Source organism: Pongo pygmaeus, chromosome 17 (genome assembly GCF_028885625.2).
Source record: "Pongo pygmaeus isolate AG05252 chromosome 17, NHGRI_mPonPyg2-v2.0_pri, whole genome shotgun sequence".
Classification (NCBI taxonomy): domain Eukaryota; kingdom Metazoa; phylum Chordata; class Mammalia; order Primates; family Hominidae; genus Pongo; species Pongo pygmaeus.
Genome location: NC_072390.2, coordinates 64,050,232 through 64,068,086, shown reverse-complemented (window position 1 = coordinate 64,068,086; position 17,855 = coordinate 64,050,232). Strand labels below are relative to the sequence as shown.

The following is a 17,855-nucleotide window of genomic DNA, read 5'->3' as shown; positions in this document are numbered from 1 at the left end:
TTTGCAAGTATGTTGTTTTGCAAACATTTATTTCTTCCAGGCTGTGGCCTGTTTTTTCTCAACATTTCAAATAATCCATAATCCCCACTTATCATTTTTCCTCTGATACTTGTTTATAGACCACAGTACTTTATTTTGTCCCTGTTCTTATAGCTCTTATTGTTATACATTTATTATTTTGTCTAATAGATTTATTATTTGTCAAGTAACTTGGAATTATTAGATTATTAGGTTAATCTAAAATTAGTTTTATTATTTGTCAAATAATAAATAATATAGAATCATTTTATGTCTTGTTGTTTTCTTGTTTAACTTTTAGTAAGTATGTGTATACTTTACATCTTCAACTAGATTATAAACTGCTTGATGAGTAACCATTGGTTAATTTTCTTTAAAATTATGTATAAAATAGAGATAAAGGGAAGAGTTAAATAACTAATAACTGTTTATTCAGATGTGAGATAAATAAGAACCTTTGTCTTTTTCATCAGAATTTAGGTCTTCCTTGGACCCAGTTTTCTCCTTCTAGGAATGGCCACTAAAAATGCACTTTAGCTTGTCTTCCTATCCACAGTAATTTCCTCCCAACCCCCATCATGATCTCTTTCATTGCACCTCACCCATTTCCTATATCCAACAGTTACAACTTTTACCTGAAAAAGGATAGGTAGCCTTCATAAGAGACCCTAGTTCTAGAGGTTGGTAGAAGTATTGCTGATTTTGATTTAAAATAATCTGAAATAATTCATAGAATGAATAAAGTGATAACTATAAAGTCTTCAGAACTATTTCAGTTTGGCCAACTGTGAGATTAATCATGTTATTCTAGTTCTCTACTCTGCTGGAAGAAAATAGAAAGCTTTCCTTTTGGCTGGGGACCAGGGATGATTATAATGATCGAATTTTTCTCACTTCTGCAAAATGGCCAAATTGTGGGGTTTTCTTAAGATTTTAAGAAATGAGCAGTTAAGACCTTGGGAATTATTGTGTAAGTTCCTGTTGCCAGTGATTTATAGGCCTTTGCTTACTCCTAAGGAAGGAAGTAATTTTATGTTTATGGTTATGACTCTGAATCCCAGCCCAGCCTAAACTGTGCTTGTCAGTCTAATATAAAGGTAATGATGATGCATAGAACTCCCATACATAAGATAACTTGTGGATCATTGAATATGGAACATTAGTTTTTGTCCATTTCCTGCAGTTAATAAATATGGTGGTTTCTTATGCCAAGCACTATACTAGGTACTAGAGAAACTAAAATAAAAACTCACATCTGCCCTCAAAGAGTCTATGATTACTGAGAGGGGAGATAGACAATAAAGCCATTTACAAATGCATTTTGTGAAGTTGCATGTTGGTAGTAAGCATAAGGCTCAGCAGGAACCTAGAAGGGAGAGCACCAAAATATGCATGTAGCAATCAGGGAGGGCCTCATAGAAGAGTCACACTTAGTGAAGGGTAGTTTTCCAGAGGATACGGAGATTGAAGGAGCATCTCCAGATAGTCAGCAGCAGGTGCAAAGACCAGAGACAAAAGACTGCATAGCTTGTCTTTTTCGCTTGGAAAAGATGCTGCGGTATATGCCTCAGTCACTATGGCAGTCAGGCTGATACTTCAATTAGGCTGGTTAGAACATTGGACTGGTGAGACCAAGATCAGTCTTTTCATCTCCACCCAGCCACCCCAGCGAGCTTCAATTTCTGATGACTACATTCCTGTAACAGACAGCTCCCATAATCCTCACCTGCCAGCTCACAGATGTGGGTTTAGTGTGTATCACCACACCCTTCTGAGTACAAGGGTGAGAGACTGTGGATGTTTCCGTGTATATCCATGACCACAACTGAAAAATGACTCTGAGATGGTCTTCTGATAATGACTTAATGGCATAATTTCTGTGTATGTATATGAACACTTGTTCTTATTTTAATGATTCCAATAGACTTTAAACTCTTACCATTATGTAGCATTTTATCTTGTGTGTGTTTTTTCTGCTCTGCTATAGAAAGGATATGACATAAATATTTAATCAGTCTCAGCAGAATTGGCCTTATGTCATGGCTCCAGATTATCTAACTTCGCTGATCTAATATTTGTGGCATGGATGTTGAATCATAACTTAGAGCTCAGTTTTTTAGGAAGAATTTTATAATGACTGTAAATCGTTCTGCCAAGAGGCAGTTTGTACAAAATAATGACTTTAAAAATGAGCAAGCTTTTTGATGATCATAAAATGTGCTGAATGTGCTATTTTATACCTGTTTATTTGTGAACTCAATTTTTCCATTACATTCTTAGTGTTTATACCTCAGATTATTCAGTGCAGACAGATGTGTGTGGACTGAAGAACAGTTTTGATTTTAGCATATAATCATCATTCACGTCCCCCAAAGTCTAGATTTTTTTAAAACAAGTATCTTAATTTCTCTGGATGACATTAAAAGGTAAATTTTAATATTTTCAGGCTGAATTGCATGTCTTTGATGGCTATTTTTGTAATAAGCATGTGCTTTAGGTCTTTTTTTCCTTTAGTCAACTGCATTCCCACTGGAACCAGTTTGGCATCTGTGGGAGTCATCGTTTTAATGTGTGCTCTCTCCATCCACCATTTCCTTTGGTACAAAGAGGAACATAATAACATTGAAATGCTTCTTTCAAAATATAAGTTGTAAACAAATCTAATCAATAAATTATTTTCAAGTAAATTTTGTTCTTATGAAATCTCCATTAGAGTTCCCTTCACCCGAACTCTATATTCATGAAAAGAAAGTGCCAGAAAGATATTTCAAATGAATGTCTGCATTTGTGGAGTTTTAGACCTTGCTTATTAGACCACAAGTAGAGTAGAGAGCAACATGCTATTAACACATTGAAATACAACTTCAAGCCATATAGCAAACTGTGCATTGCTGGGAACCAAGCCAGCTTCACATTGCTGCATGGCCATATTGGGCATTTGCAGAGCAAATGTCTGTAATGGAGAGCCATGACAACATTCTTTTTAAATAGTTGCTTTGTCCGAAGTCAAAAGACATTTTTCATTCACATACCACGTAGGAAGGAATGCTAGTAATAAATTGATCTGTTTATCCACACCTGTAAATATAGATGGTACATCTGTAAAACAAGGGACAGTGGTATACTTAATGAGTTCCCTGTACATTTTCATCTGTTCAGTCTCGGAATTTTAGATAACCTGGTGCATATGACTTACTGTTTACAAAACTTTTAAAAACTATTTTCAGGTGCCTTGTCCCCTTTGCTTTGGTGGTATATGATAATCCGTGCATTTACTTTGTTTTCTATGTGGAAGAGAATGAGATTCTATAAACTGTGATCAAGTCTTCAAAAACAAGTTAAAGTTCTCAAAAATATTCTTGGAAATAAAATTTGTCCCTAAGAGATAATATGATTATTCCTGTAGCTATTGGCAAATTTATATCTGAACCTAGTAATGTTTACAATATTTTGAAATCAGAAAGCAAGTAATTTGACAAAGGTATTATAAAATTGCTATTTAAGATATTTGGCTGTTATTTATGTTTCTACAAATGTTTAGGTTTTAGATGTTTATTGATGCACTTATATACCAGAATGAGTGGCTAATTTAGGATGAAAGTTCTTATTGGAAGGTTTTGAAATCAGCAGAGAATATGATTAAATCTCAAGTACCAGTGATGGTATACATTTTACTTGATTAAAAAATTATATTTTACTACAGATGTAGGAATTTCTTATTCTGAATTTCTTCAGCAATTAATAAAACAACTCACAGAAAAGATGCTAATATTGTTATGTTATATTGTAAAGAGGTTCATTATTATTATTATAGTCTCTATTATTTTATAAATCTGGCAGTGGGATGTTAGGTCATTTCATCCCCTTTGAGCTAGTACTAGATTGTTCCCTTCAGTATATTTTCCAGTGTTTGAGCCAGTCTGTTAATCCTTCATACTAGAGATTCCCAGGATGTTCGTTGCTGGCAGTAGATTCAGCTCCAGGAAAAATGGCTTCTGCTGCCAAGGAATTAAATGATTCAAGGGTTGTGCTTGCACCACTGTTGTATAGTTTCCTGACATTCGTTCCAGATTTTCCTTTGCTTATTTTCTTGGATATGTAAGTTTTATACTGTGTAAAATTGTGTGTGTGTGCGCACGCTATTTTATAAACTTTTAGTTTGCAAAAATTTCCCCTGGAAACTTAATGCATATTTAATGCATGTGAATGAGCTAATCAATGGGATTAAAGATATCTCAGGAAGTCTTACATTCAGATTGTTTTAATCAATGGTATTTTTAATGTTACTAATGAAAAGAATTGTTGGTCACCAGTGACCTCCATATTGCCAAATCCAGTGGACATTTTCTGTCTCATTTGTCCTTTCAGTTGTATTTGACACTGGTAACCTTTACTCTTCATCAAGATAACCTCTTCTTGGTTTCCTCATCTTCTTTATGGTTTTTTTGGCCACTCTTCAAAACTCTGTAAAAGTTTATCTAGATTTGAAGTGATCTTGTGATACTTTAAATGTTGGCATTTCTCAAAGTCACCCTGTCTTAGTTTGGGTTGCTATAACAAAATAGCATATACTGGGTAGCTTATAAACAACAGACATTTACTTCCCACAGATCTGGAGTCTGGGAAGTCCAAGATCAAGGCGCTGACTGATTTGGTGTCTAGTGAGGACCTGCTTACTGACCCAAAGAGGGCAGTTTTTTCTCTTGTCTTCCCATGGTGGAGAGTGGAAGCAAGCTCTCTTGGACTCTTATAAGGACACTAATCCCATACATGAAGGCTCTACCCTCATGACCTCACCTAATCCTAATGCCTTCCTAAAGACCCCACCTCCTAATACCATCACCTTGGGGGCTAGGATTTCAACATATACATTTGTGGGGGACACAAACATTCAGACTGTAGCAACCCCCTTCTCTTTTCTCTCTCTACTCTTTTCCTAGGTGATTGTAGCCACTCCCATCCTTACACAGATGACTCACAAACATACATTTAGCTAGCCCTATCCTCTGGCTTCAGACCTGCATGTCCGATCAGATGACTAATGTCATCTTTTGGGTTTATCAGAGACATCTCAAACTCAGCATGTCGAAAATGGAAATCTTGCCCTTTCCCAGAGTCTTTTGATCCTCTTTCCCTGTTGCCGCCTCATTGAATGACACCACCATTTATGCATGCCAGAAACCTGAGAGTCAATTTTGACACTCCCTGTCACCTGCCATATTCAATTCATTACCAAGTCTTGTCAGCAACCACCCCTCAAATCCATTCATTCTCCTTTATCATCACCTTAGTGCCTACTCTACTGCAGTAACTCTTTAACAGGTCTGATGTCAACTCTTGCTTCATCAGTCTCCAACCAGACGGATCATTTCAAAATGCATATCTCATCCTGTGACTCCTCTGCTGTATACACTTCAGATGCTTCCCATTGTTCCTAAAATGAAGGCATAATTCCTTGGTGATTTTACCTACCTCGGTTCTTCCCCAGGGTCAGCTCCTTACACATTGTCCTTTACTTTTGCATAGGAGACATGTTTCCTTCCAGTCTCAGTCCTATGTCTGCCTTTTTCCTTCGCTTGTAATTATTTTCCTGCTTATCTTTAGTCATCTGGCAAATCTTGACTGAATCGTTACTTTTATGAGGAAACTTTCCCTTACCTATCTATTCAGGCAAAATCTCATCTGTTTCAAGTTTCATCTGTAGTACTTTGTTATTCATTTACATCAATTTGATTATTTAGTTTGTCCACTCAAGAATATTAACAACACTTCCCTTAATATTATCTGATTCAAAACCCATATTCACATTATGCCTGATTATCTTAGAAAAAAATGTTTATTTTGATTAGTTCAAATCAGGATTCATACAGGATCCCACACCACATTTGATTAGTCACGTGTCTTAGTTTTTTTTTCAATCGAGCAGAGGCAGGTTTTTGTAAATGAAGTTTTGTTAGAACACAGCCATGCCCATTTGTGTGCATCCTATGGCTGCTTTCTCACATCAGTTGCAGAGTTAAGTGATTTTAAGTGAGACAATACAGACTGCAACTATTTGCTACCCAACCTAAGTTTAAGAAAAAAGTTGTGCAGTACCCCTTGCTTGCTTTTCTTTTTTAACTGTTCAACTCACATCTTTGACTAGTTGGTCAACAGGTAAGCTGTCTTACAGAATATCTCACATTTCAGATTTGTTTGTTTGCATCTTCCTGTGTCCTTCAATTTGTTCCCTCTCATCAATTCTCTTGTAAACTGAAAATTAACTCTAGAGGATAGATCATTTAGATGGAATTTTTTGGCAAAAATACTTAATACGTGTTCCTGTTTATTTCATATTCTATCATATCAGGAGATACATAATGTCTAGTTATCCTGGAGATACTAAGATTGATCAGTAGGTTCAGATGGTGATAGCTAATCCTTTCATTCTAAATTTCACCATCATTCTTTCATATGACTTTCATTTGACTAAACTGTTTTATTATATGTTGCCAAATGTCAAATTTCTAATTATAATATTATGTGCATATTTGTGACATAGAGTTTTTCTGTAAAGAAGAATTTTCCTTCATCCACTGTGTAATCATAGTTGGAAAGAGGGGAGTAATGCTTAACTGCTTCCTTTTAATATTTAATTTTCAAAACTAGAGTTTGATGCCTTGGTACCTCTGGTAGTCATTGATACATTTTCATTTTTTGTTTTTTTATTTATTTTATTATGAACTTCTGTTCATATTGTCCATATAGATTGTATGTTTTTGATCAGTCGCAGAGCAGTTATTATTTTTGGTTTCTGATTGTTTCATTTTTGGCCAGTGGGAGATCCCTTATGTTGCCTCTTATGTCCTTTTGACAGGACTCCTTTCATCTTTGACAGTTTCCTTGCTTCCTTCCTTGCTTTTAAGGCCAATAAGATGTCTCAGACTCATTTGTATCAAATACATTTCTTGTCTTGGACCTAGAAGCCACAATATTGTTGGTAGGTGATAGGATGCTCATTATTGAGGAGTTTGTAATTTTTTTTAGGTCTCTTCAATGGACAAAGCTGAAAAGATATAAATTCTTGTAAAGAAAAAAGATTATTTGTACTCTTAGTTCTGATTCAGATTTCAGATTATTTAACAGAAATTCTGATTTGCTTTTTTGAATAACATAAATATAATGTTTTTCTCTTTATTCTATTCCATGTGTGTATATACAGTTGTTTCACAATAATATTATGACTAATTTTAAGTAAGTGAATGAAGTTTAGGATTTTTTTGTGTGTGTTTCTATTTGTCCTTAGAATATAACCCACTGAGTATATAATGTCAATTCTACATTTGAAAGTTATTCAAAATAATTCTTTGTGTAGTTTCATTACCACTTGAGATACAATTAAACTTGTTTTAGTTTTCAGTTTGAGGGAATTTGTTTTTCTTTTTAGTTTAACTTTAGTTTTTCAGTATGTATAATTTTAAGCTGCGTTAATAGAGTATAATCTTTTCAACACTGCCCAAAACATGACACATCTAGAATAATGTGTTTACTTCTTTTTGCCATATTTTAGGAATGGCCAGCCTGGTATCAAGGGTGGCATGATACAAATGGTTTATCCTGGATATGGATGGCAATAAGGGGATATATTGTCTATGTCTGTAAAGAATTTCAAAACTATAATAAAATTAACAAAATTTGTTCTGGGTTTTTATTCTCACCATGCACCAGCATTTCTCAATACTACCAGTGAGAAAGTACTTCTCCCTGCACTGAGTGTGTTGCTAAGAAGCTTATTAGGCAGTTTGAGCATCCAAAGGAGAGTAATAAGACTGACAAGGAATCCAAAAACCATAGCCCATGAGAGATGAACAGATTTTAATATCAATCAGAGAAGAAAAGATGAAGAAATTCACAATTTCCTCATCTATTTAAAGACTGTAGTATAAGGAAATAAGTTAGACTTTGTGTACTGAATTCCAAGTTTCATTACTGGATAGAAGTTACAGAACAAATGGATTTAGCTTATTATAAGGAGAAGTTTTCTAATTGTTAGAATTTACATATCTGTGGAATGAGGCTATTTGTCAAACTAGAGAGTTCTTTTTCCCTTAAAGATATATAGTAAGAGCAGTGTGAACATCTCACAAGGGATGTTAGATATTCTTCTGTGGATAAATCTTGCACAAGATGACCTCCTGGGCTCTCCCAGCCCTGTGATTCTGAGATCACAGTGCCCATTTTCAGGAATCCTCACTGTCTAGACCCATCCACTAAAATGAATCATCATCTTATTCACATCTAAGCCCCATTACAAGTTTATTAATATCATCCCTTTCAGTGGAAATGAGAAATATTTTATTCAGTTATGCTAATGTAATTAGCTTATAATGTTGTCAAATGCTTGAGAAGTTGAGATTGTAGTTCTGCTGGTTATTTGTTTCTCATGTCAAATGTCATACCATCAGTGAAATCGTTCATAACCACCAAAATTAACGATTAGCCTCTTCAGCCCCTCTTCCACCTTTATCATATTTTATTTGGTTAACAAATTTATCTTTTTTTTTTTTTACTGATTGATTCTGAATCTCCTTCTATTTAAATGTATATTCTGTGACAGCAGTCCTCAACCTTTGTTGCGCCAAGGACCAGTTTTGTGGAAGTCAGTTTTTCCACAGACAGGGCAGAACGGGGGATGGTTTTGGGATGAAACTGTTCCACTTCAGATCGGATCATCAGGCATTAGATTCTCATGAGGAGCGTACAACCTCAATTCCTTGCATGTGCAGTTCATAATAGGGTTCGTCTTTCAATGAGAATCTAATGCCACCACTGATCTGACAGGAGGTGAAGCTCAGGTGGTAATGTGAGCAACGGGGAGTGGCTCTGAAAACAGATGAAGCTTTGCTCATTCGACTGCCACTCACCTACTGCTATGTAGCCCAGTTCCTAACAGGCTTCAGAATGGGGGATGGGGACCCTGGTTCTATGAGAGCAGAATCCATGTATCTTTTTGTACCACTGAATCCCAAGCATTTAATGTTGGTACATTTTTCTGTAAGGGAATCCATGTCTTTTGTTGGCTTTTAAAATGGCCACCTAAAAAAATTTAGGAACTACTATAAGAGTAATGTTGTCAAAATCAAATACCACTGTTGAGATTTTGAATCTGTGAAGGATAATTGCATTCTTTATATTTTGTCTTCCCTTTCAAAAACATGCTAGTTAGTATTTCTTCATTTATTCAAGATTTCTTTTATGCCAAATAGTAAATTTTGATAATTTTCTTTATATAGGCCATAAACATGTATTATTAATTTAATTTCTTGGTATTTTTTAATCTACTAATGGGTCTACTAATGAGCTTTCTCAAAGGAAGGAAAGGAGGGAAGAAGAAGGGACATTGGAAAAGGATATACAGAATATTTTTATTAGTCTAGGTAAAGGTTAACCTGCCTCTGGTAATCTCATTTTTTTTAAGTTATTTAAGCATATAGATAATTAAGAAAATAAATTGGCCAGGCACGGTGGCTCATGCCTGTAATCCCAGCACTTTGGGAGGCTGAGGTGGGTGGATTGCCTGAGGTCAGGATTTCAAGACCAGCTTGACCAATATGGGGAAACCCCATCTCTACTAAAAATACAGAAGTTAGCTGGGCATGGTGGCATGCGCCTATAGTCCCAGCTATTCAGGAGGCTGAGACAGGAGAATTGCTTGAACCCGGCAGGCGGAGGTTGCAGTGAGCCAAGATCGCGCCACTACACTCCAGCCTAGGCAACAGGGTAAGACTCCATCTCCAAAAGAAAAAAAGTTAGAAAAAGTTGCTATGGAAATGTGTTATAATTGTATTATTAAAGTACTGAAAAATACATTATTAGAAAACTTCACCTTAGAATCTTTTTTAAGCATTACTCTTTTGCTTGTGGTTTTTGTCATCTTTTACAGACTTGAATGTTGTTCTAGGATAGAATATTGTCATACTTTATTTTAGTGAAGCATAACCATATCGAATAACATTTCAGAACTATACATTGCACAATCTTGGACATTTTCTTGTAAGAAGGCACTAAGGAAATTTTATTTTTGTGAAAGTAATTCTTAAGTAACAGTGACTGTTTTTTATGGGCTAGCTCCAGACCACATTTGCCTACTTCCCATGATCTTGTTTTTCTGATATCCCAAGCTTTAAGTGTAGAGGTCAGAATGACATTTTAGGGCTCTAGGTTTGAATCTCCTAATCTTAAAATGGATATTATTCAGTTTATCAAAAAGATCAGTTCTATTTTTTTTTTCAGATTAAAAATAAATTAGGCCGGGCATGGTGGTTTATGTCTGTAATCCCAACACTTTGGAAGGCCAGGGTGGGTGGATCACTTGAGCCCAAGAATTTAAGACCAGACTGGGCAATATAGTGAGACCCTGCCTCTAGTAAAATTTTTAAAAATTAGCTGGGTGTGGTGGCACACACTTGTGGTTCCAGCTGCTTGGGAGGCTGAGGTAAGAGGATCACTTGCCCAGGTAGTTTAGGCTGCAGTGAGCTATGATTGTGCCACTGTACTCCAGCCTGGGTGACAGAATGAGACTCTGTCTCAAAAAAAAAAAAAAAAAAAAAAAAATTAGTTTTACCAAAAATAGTGCAAATAATTTTCATTTACCTTTAACTCACATTCCCAAATGTTAAAATTTTGCCACATTTGCTTTACTATTGTGTTTGTGTCTTTTTTTGAAATGGTTGAGAATAAGTTTACGGACATGATGTCCCATTACTAAGTACTGCATGGTGTATTTCTTAAAAATAAGGATATTTTTCAAAATCAGGAAATTAACATTGATAAAAACTATTTTAAGTAAAAAAATGCCTTTTTCCTCCTCCAAGTCAGGAATCTAATACCAAAATCATGTTACATATAGTTGTCTTCTTTCATCTTTTTAAATCTGGAATGGTCCCTCAGTCTTTCTTTGTCTTTTATGGCCTTTAAAATTTGGAGAATACAGAACAGTTTTTTGTTTATTTGTAGAATGTCCCTCAATTTTGGTTTGCTTGATTTTTGGGGAATTAGATTTTGACTGTACTGTGATCATATCAGGAGACACATGACATCTACTTGTTCCATTACTGATGTTAATGTTAACTGTGATCGCTTGTTTAAAGTGCTGGTGATACACATTTTTCAAGAATATGGTTCTTGTATTTTCTTAAGTTTTTGCTCTCTTTTGGTGGATGGAGTCCTAGAATCCTTTCCAAGACTCAATAGAAATATCTCTTTAAATATAAGCCTACTTTAAAAGATTTTTAACTACTCTGTTTTGGAGATTAACAGCTTCTTAAGACTTTCTCTATTTCAGAGGAATTTTGTTTTGTCTAATATCTGTCTCCTGCTCTAGGCTGTAAGCTCCTTAAGGGTAGGGATTGTGTGTACATCATTCCCCACCCTGTCTTCAATGCCCAGCACTGTTCCCACATGCAGTAGATAGTAGTTACTGCTTGACTGGTTGTTTGATAGGCTAGTGGTTGAATGGATGAATGGATTGTTCATTTGTAGAAATTTGCCCATTTCAAATCTTCTAACTTACTAGTTTTGGGTTCAACATACTTTAAAAATTACCTGTTACCCTCTTGGTATTAATACTTTGATATAGTTTTGATGTAGTTCTTTAGACATGATTGTCAAGGACTAATAATAGCCAAGGCATATCACATGATATGTTCACTATTTTGTTGATTCACCTTGTCAGATTGATCTTACATTCTCTTCTCTCTAGCTTGCTATTTTTAAATGGCCTGAAATGTGGCATCAGTGAAACTACTCTGACAATAATAGTAATAATTCTTATTGGTCCTCTTATTACTTTATTTTTTGTAATATCACTTTAAAATCTTGGAGCAGTCTAAAATTTTTTACTTCTATGTTGTTCGCTTATGGGTTTGAGGCTTAGAGAGATCATACACCCACTATTATAAAGCTGCCAATGGGTGAGCAGGATTTAGATTTCTAAGTTTTGTCTTTCTTTAAAAAATTTTATTTTTGCAAGCACTTTTCCAAAGGATTTCTAAGTTTTCTGACTCCTAATTCAGTGTTCTCTCTACCATAATCTCTTCCATATTGTAGTAGTATTATTGCCTACTTGCCAGGAACATATTCATAATACCGTGAAGAAAAAGTATTTTGTATCACTTTGTTCTACCAAGGCATATTTTATGTGGTTCACTAATGACAGCCTCATATTTTGAGACTTTTCTCCCAGTGAGTATGCCTTTTCTTCCCTAAATGGAATTTTTAAAGAGCAGTTTTAGGTTCACAGCAAAAGTGATCAGAAAGTATAGAGTTGCCATATATCCCCTGGCCTCCAACCTCCCCCACTATCAACATCTTGTGCCAGAATGACATATTTGTTATAGTTGATGAACCTGCATTGACACATAATCATCCAAACTACATAGTTTACATTAGGGTTCACTCTTGCTGTTGTATATTCTTTGGTTTTTGACAAATGTATGTATCCACCATTATAGTATTAGTAGAGTAGCTTCACTGCCCTAAAAATCGTCTATGCTTTGTATATTCATCCCTCCCTCCCCTCTAACTCCTGGCAACCCCTAATGTTTTTGCTGTCTCCATAGTTTTTTCTTTTCCAGAATGTCATATAAATGGAATCACACAATATGTAGCCTTTGCAGATTGGTGGCTGTCACTTAGTAATTTAGGTTCCTCCATGTCTTTTCATGACTTTATAGCTCATTTTTTTAGCCCTAAATAATCCATCGTCTAGATGTACCACCGTTTATTTATTTATTCATCTACTAAAGGACACCTTGGTTGCTTTCAAGTTTGGGCAGTTATGAATAAAGCTGCCATAAACACCTGTGTGCAGATTTTTATGTGGATATAAGTTTTCAACTCTTTTGGATAAATTCTAAAGAGCATAATTTCTGGATTGTATGGTAAGAGTATATTTAGTTTTATAAAAAAACTGCCAAACTGCCTTCCAAAGTAGCTATACCATTTTGCATTTCCACCAGCAGTGAATGAGAGTTCCTGTTGCTCCACATCCTTGCCTGCATTTGGTGTAATCCATGCTCTGGATTTGGGCCATTCAAATAGTCTGTGGTGGTGTCTCATTGTTCGAATTTGCGTTTTCCTAGTGATGTATGATGTTAAACATCTCTTCATATGCTTATTTGCCATCTGTATATCTTCTTTGATGAAGTGTCTGTTTAGATCTTTTGCCCATTTTTTATTCTGATTGTTCATTTTCTTTTTTATCTTTTTATTCTGACAGTTTTTTTTTTCTCGGGCACCAACTAGTGAAGATACACAGAAAGCTTTGAGGACATAAAAAATGATTTATTTTTTCAAAGGAAAACTCCTCTCTTTCTGTTTCTCTCCTTTTACCTTTGTCTTTCAGTTATACCTGCCGCCACTTGCGGAGATATGTTTATGTGTTGGACAAACTGTATTTCCCCCACTCTCACTGTTCTACGCTTCAGCATTGCTTCTCGACCCTCAGTGACAATGGAGAGGAACTCTTGTCTTTAACTTGCTCTCACATTCTCAGATCCTATGCTTCCAGGTTATTAACCTCTGCTGTCCATTTACTGCATGCTGCATGTTGTATATGACTGATAATTGCATGTTTTAATAAGACATGTGTCAATTAAATTATTAAAGAGAATATTTATATTTGAAATGGTACTAAATAATTTGTTTAAAATAATAGCTGGATTTTGTTTCCTTACAAATGTCTTCTTAAGTAATTTATATTATGTTTCATGGGAGAGAGGAAAGCTTTCAACCACAGAGTTGTCTATATAAACTTGCCAGAACTATTCTATATCGCATTCCATTTGGGAATCTTTTGATTTAATTTATAGTAGTTGGAGTGCTCTGATTTTTATATGAAATAGACTCTACAGTTACTATGACCTTTGAGTCCTCCTTCACGCAAGCACACCTGAGAGCTAGCTGTAGGATTTCACCTATGTTCCGATAGAGGTGCATTCAGTTGAGCAGGTTGATTTTATAGGAAGGCAGAAATTATACTATTGGGGTTTTGTATTTTGTACTCGTTTTATTTATATACAGAGTGGCTATAAAATCATATAAAATCAGCAGGTTGCAATGTGTCATGGATGAATGTAGATTAAACATAATGGTGGTAGGTGGAGTAAGGAAGAGACAAGCTGTCAATCTCGAATATCAGAGAAAATCAACACCTGCTGTTTTGTGTGTATCATGCATCAAAATAGAGGGGCAGTATGACATTACCGCTTTGTGCTTTGCAGTTAACATTTTTAACACTTTTTTTTTCTAAGTAAGAGATGACTTATACCAGCGCTATACTGTTAGCTAGATATGATGATTTAAGGCAATATCTTCACTGCCAGATGATTTAGATGAAGAAGGAGAAAACTCCATGACAACCTTAACCAGAAATTAGCAAACATTTAGAATTTAAAATAGACCTTTTCAGATGATGAAACATATAAAACTTGAGACTATACATAATATCTAAGTGAAAACACTTGATTGCTAGGAAAGGAAAGCAGTCTGGTGTGTAAGTTGACAGAGACTTTTCTTGGGAGCAGAAAGATTTTATAGACTCGTGATGATGTTGATCAGCCTCTTATCGAGTCAATGTAGATACTTTTGAGAAATAAACTGAGGGTTAGAAAAGCAGGTGAAAATAATAGAATTAACTTTTACGTATGTAATGTTAGAAGAATTTATCAAATTTAGCAGACTAAACCCAGTGACTTTCCACTGGCTTATGGAAAGTGAGGGAATATCAGGTAAGTTGCATGATACTCTCAGGAATTGGAGACAGTGTGTCTGGTTTCGAGGAATGAGGAGAACTGCTGCTGATCATTGAACTTCTGAAATGCGCAGGATAATTGACATCTTTTTCTTTTTTCTTTTTTTTTTTTTTGAGATGAAGTCTTGCTCTGTCACCCAGGCTAGGCTGCAGTGACTCAATCTCAGCTCACTGCAACCTCTGCCTCCTTGGCCCAAGCAATTCTCCCACCTCAGCCTCCTGAGTAGCTGGGATTACAGGTGTGCGCCACCACGCCTGGCTAATTTTTATATTTTTAGAAGAGACAGGGTTTCACCATGTTGGCCAGGCTAGTCTTGAGCTCCTGACCTCAAGTGCTCTGCCCGCCTCGGCCTCCCAAAGTGTTGGAATTACAGGTGTGAGCCACTACACCCGGTCGACCTTACTCTTATTTACTAGTGTATCATCAGGACCCTCCACAAAACCAATAGGAGATTTTATATGTAAATGGAGAGAGAGAGACAGAGACAGAGCTATTTTGGGAATTGGCTTTGGCGATTGCAGGGGCTTGCAAGTCTGAAATCTGTAGGGCAGGTTGGCAGCCTGGAAATTCAGGTAAGCCTTGATATTGCAGTCTCAAATTCTAAATGCACAGGGCAGGCCGTCAGACAAGTGACTCAGGCAGGATTTTTATGCTGTGGTCTTCAGACAGAATTCCTTCTTCCTCAGGAAACCTCAGTCTTTATAATAGCTTCAGCTGATTGGGTGAGTCCCATTCATGTTATAAAAGGTACTCTGGTTTCCTTAACATTCCATAAATGTTAATCACATCTGCAAATACCTTCACAGCAACATCTAGACTAGTGTTTGACCAAACAACTGGGCACAATAGTTTAGCCAGGTTTACACATCAAATTCATCATCACACTGTGCTTCTCCTCTGTGTTCTTTGTTACCACGTATCTGTTCCATGTGTTTTTCTTTGTGTGTGTCCTATCCTGTCATATCTATCCTATGGTTTTGTGGAAACTATAAGCCTTCTGGGTGTAAACACTATATCTTGTTCATTGTTATACGTCGTATAGCATATCATGCCTGGCACATTGTTAACCCTCATTGATACAGCTGGCAGCAGATTTTAGCATTCGTCATATGTGACAGAGGCCCCTGTCTTTTTTCTCCTGGAGTCACACTCCTCACCTAGCAGGAGCAGACAGGAGACAGAAATACACGTTCAGCTGGGAAAATAAAAGAAAATGAAAGAAAAAGGAGAAGGAAGACAAAGTAGGGAAAAACAAAAGTTTAAAAATGAGAGGAGAAAGATGGAGACAACATGTGGTGAAAGCAGTGTCCAGTTCCTGAGCCCCCTTCCCCCAATGTCCAGCAGAGTTCAGCCAACACTCAGTTTCTGAGTCAGTGTAGAATTTATTCTGCATTTTCTGTTTCCTCTTTCAACACCTTTCCTGGAACCCCCTCATTCCTTACCCACTTGGGTTTCTCAGTACTTTCAGCTGGGGTTTACAGTATGAAGCCTCCAAAGGGTATTTTTTCAATACCAAGCCCTCCTGAGGCCCTGTCCATTTTTTTCTGAGCAACAGAGAAGAAATACAGTGTTAATATAGTGTAGTGGCTAGGGGCATGGGCTCTGGAGTTAAGGCTTCCTCCCCATACCCCCAACCAACTTTCACTCCTTGCCTTACCACTTGCAGTCTGGGACAGGACAGAGGACGCTGTTTTATTCAGGACAGACCTGAATAGATTTGCATAAAAGGAATTACCTGGCCATCTTCTCTTGCCGTGTTCCTTTGCAGGTGACAAACATTTTGCATACACAGTGACACATGGCCAGGTGGAGTGTACTCCCTGCAGGTGAGAGATTTTCTTCAACAGAACTACATTATATAGAGAGACAAACCAAGCCAAATATCTGAATGGAGCAATCATGGACTTACTTAACAAAATCAAATAGCTTTCTGTTATGCGGAATTTAAAAATGTAACTCAGTTTCTAGAGAGAAATATAAGCTTATTTCTTAAAAAAGAACTTTACCAGCTGGGCGCGGTGGCTAATGCCTGTAATCCCAGCACTTTGGGAGGCCGAGATGGGTGGATCATGAGATCAGGAGATCAAGACCATCCTGGCTAACGCAGTGAAACCCTGTCTCTACTAAAAATACAAAAAATTAGCCAGGCGTGGTGGCACGCGCTTGTAGTCCCAGCTACTCAGGAGTCTGAGGCAGGAGAATCGCTTGAGCCTGGGAGACGGAGGTTGCAGTGAGCCGAGATTGCGCCACTGCACTCCAGCCTGGGTGACACAGAGCAAGACTCTGCCAAAAACAAACAAATAAACAAAAACTCTACCTTAGTCAAACGTGACTTACTGCTATAGATAGAAGTCTTACTCCACTGCAAACTTCTTCCAAATGTAAGAATTCGTTTCACAGCATCCCTGAAAGAGAGCACTTCTGTGTGCTGCTTACCTCAGAAGGCAGTAAAACTCTTGCTGTTTCATCTTTAGAAAGATTAGAATATGTTAAGCCTGCCTACCAATAATTTTTGTATTTTGGCTATAGCTCTGTGCTTTGGAGAAACACACAAATGTATAAACTGTGCTGTCTATGAGGTCCCCTTGGGTTTTTGAAAACACCTGTCATTGACTCCCCTTAATTTTTGTTCTCTTCAGCTTAAATACCTTGGCCACTTAAACCATTCCTGACAGCTGATGATTTTTAGATTATGCAGTCTTTTTATTATCTTCTTGGATGATTGATAGTACCCATCATAAAATTCGATATCCAGAATTGGATATATTTCAGTATATTTTATAATTTAAAAATATGAATTATAAAATTATAGTTATAAGTTATATGTATTTTTTTCTCATCTACTATGGCAATCTGTAATAAATTATACTCTTAGTTTGTCCTAAGACTGGAGTGATTTTTAAAAACAGGCACGCCTTGACTCATATAGAATTACCAGATCTTTTTCACACAAAAACACATTTCTCTAGATTTGTACATTTAATTATTTGAATGTAATTGCAGGGCTTTACATTTGTTCTTATTGAAATGTAATGTGTTGAGGCC

At 36.4% G+C, this 17,855-nt stretch overlaps 1 protein-coding gene across 6 annotated transcripts in view; it reads left to right on the top strand.

Moving 5' to 3' along the window:
- Window positions 1-17,855, top strand: part of DYM (dymeclin) — a 417,244-nt gene that overhangs the window by 232,644 nt on the left and 166,745 nt on the right. The window contains exon 14 of one of the 6 annotated variants that reach the window (XM_054460682.2): window positions 13,403-13,567. The exons of the other annotated variants lie outside the window; for them this stretch is intronic. Coding sequence (XP_054316657.1) covers window positions 13,403-13,567 — 165 coding nt within the window. The remainder of the gene's footprint in view (window positions 1-13,402; window positions 13,568-17,855) is intronic. 6 annotated transcript variants of the gene reach the window in all.